We start from the raw sequence: 1,592 nt of genomic DNA on the forward strand, positions 1-1,592 counted from the left end.
TCAGTGTTTAAAAAACACTATTTCCATAAATTTGGGTCAACTTAAATTTAATTAATTTTAGATAGGCAAATTCTCTCAATACTCATCTCTACCTAATCCTGCACTCAGTAAGTTTAGTAAGTGGTACTAAGCTATCACTGATTACATCTAGCTTTGCCTTTACTGTAGGTGCCTGGGGCACACTGCTTAAAGAGCAGGCAGGCTAAGAAAAATTCATGGTCACCACCACTGGGCACTACCAGATCAAAGAGATGTATTGCTGGTTAAGTTTACGTAGGTATAGGTAACAATGTGTGTTGCCAGAAATTATTTAAATTATCTTAAAGGAAGAACAGGTAAGGTTAGAACTATCATTTCTTGACATGAAGTCTTGTTTTGGTTCCTTAAATACTTCCCACTAAGGGATATAATCTCGATTATGTCCACAAATCAACTATCTGGGGCATCTAGTGGGTGCACAGAATTGTATGTGGGAATTCTCTGGGGGAGAGATGACAACCAACAGATGCACATCTGTGCTCCTGTGGCTGGTTTTGAGGCTCGGCACACCTGAGCAAATGCCTGGCAATGGTGGACCTATCCACAGTGACTCTGGACGACGGCAGCACCACAGGGTCAGACATCAGTGTGCTCATGATGGGATCCAGGAATTCATCACAAGCATCTGCATAGGTCTCCTCCTCCCGCTGCTGGAGGTCTGCAAGAGACTAAGCACACAACACTTGGCAGTTTAGGTGAATTTGCAGAAATAATGCTTGTACCTTAATATCTGCTGTCCATAACCCTTGTCAATGACAGTGGCAAATTTAAGCTTTAGTTTCTCAAAGACAAGCGAAGAAGGAAATTATAAGTGTCAATTTAGCACCGAACCCAATTTCCAACTATAGTTTGGCTCAGCTGCCAGTAGCCCTGGTTGGCGATGGGTTCAAGTGTTATGCTGCAAGGAAGCACTCTGCCATATAGCATCCCTCTGTGGACCATGGCCCCATCTTTCTAGCAAAACTGTTGTAAATCCCCTAATTTAAACTGGGTGGAATAACAGGCACTAAGATAAGCTGGTTATAAAAAGCAGTTTCTAGTTTTAAGTACATGTATCTCAAGAGCAGTCAAACTTCACATATGGAAACAGGATGGTCAATTGGCACTCATATTTAGGCATCAAATATGTGAAAAACTTAAAAGTGCTTTCAAAGTTTGATTCTTTCACAACTCTAGGTCCTCAGGGATCCACTTGACTAAGCTCTACGCAAAGAAAGAGCCCAATTCGATAAATAACTTCAATGAAAGAAAGACTGAATGGAAAAGGAAGCTTTTCTATTAAGGTTTCTGTGCTATCTTCCCTGCTCCCCACTGCTAACGGAACTCTGCCCGCCTCCAGAGGGAGTAGCCCAATGATCAAGCACTTCAGCGTAAAACATGCCCATTCCAGCGTGCTAGCCACAAACACAGAGAACATCTAGAAAAATCAATGACTGAAAAGTGCCAATATTAAATTCTGTTATAAAAAGGGTTGCTGTGAAAAAGAAGAGCTGATCCCAAGGGCTCAATGGAAAGTCAATGTCTAGAAGAGAACGATGGAATATATGTACGAA

The 1,592-nt window shown here is 41.6% G+C and overlaps 1 protein-coding gene across 3 annotated transcripts in view; it reads right to left on the reverse strand.

Moving 5' to 3' along the window:
* Nucleotides 1–25: 25 nt before the first annotated feature.
* UBE4A (ubiquitination factor E4A) overlaps nucleotides 26–1,592 on the reverse strand; it is a 30,901-nt gene continuing 29,334 nt past the window's right edge. For 2 of the 3 annotated variants that reach the window (XM_045283589.1, XM_045283588.1), the window contains one exon: nucleotides 26–707. In XM_045283589.1, coding sequence (XP_045139524.1) covers nucleotides 447–707 — 261 coding nt within the window. In that variant the 3' untranslated portion in view covers nucleotides 26–446. The remainder of the gene's footprint in view (nucleotides 708–1,592) is intronic. The other variant, XM_013007283.2, reaches the window with a different exon arrangement.

This window comes from Echinops telfairi, unplaced genomic scaffold, assembly GCF_000313985.2.
Source record: "Echinops telfairi isolate 266 unplaced genomic scaffold, ASM31398v2 ScPeMD7_7463;HRSCAF=8501, whole genome shotgun sequence".
NCBI classification, from domain to species: domain Eukaryota; kingdom Metazoa; phylum Chordata; class Mammalia; order Afrosoricida; family Tenrecidae; genus Echinops; species Echinops telfairi.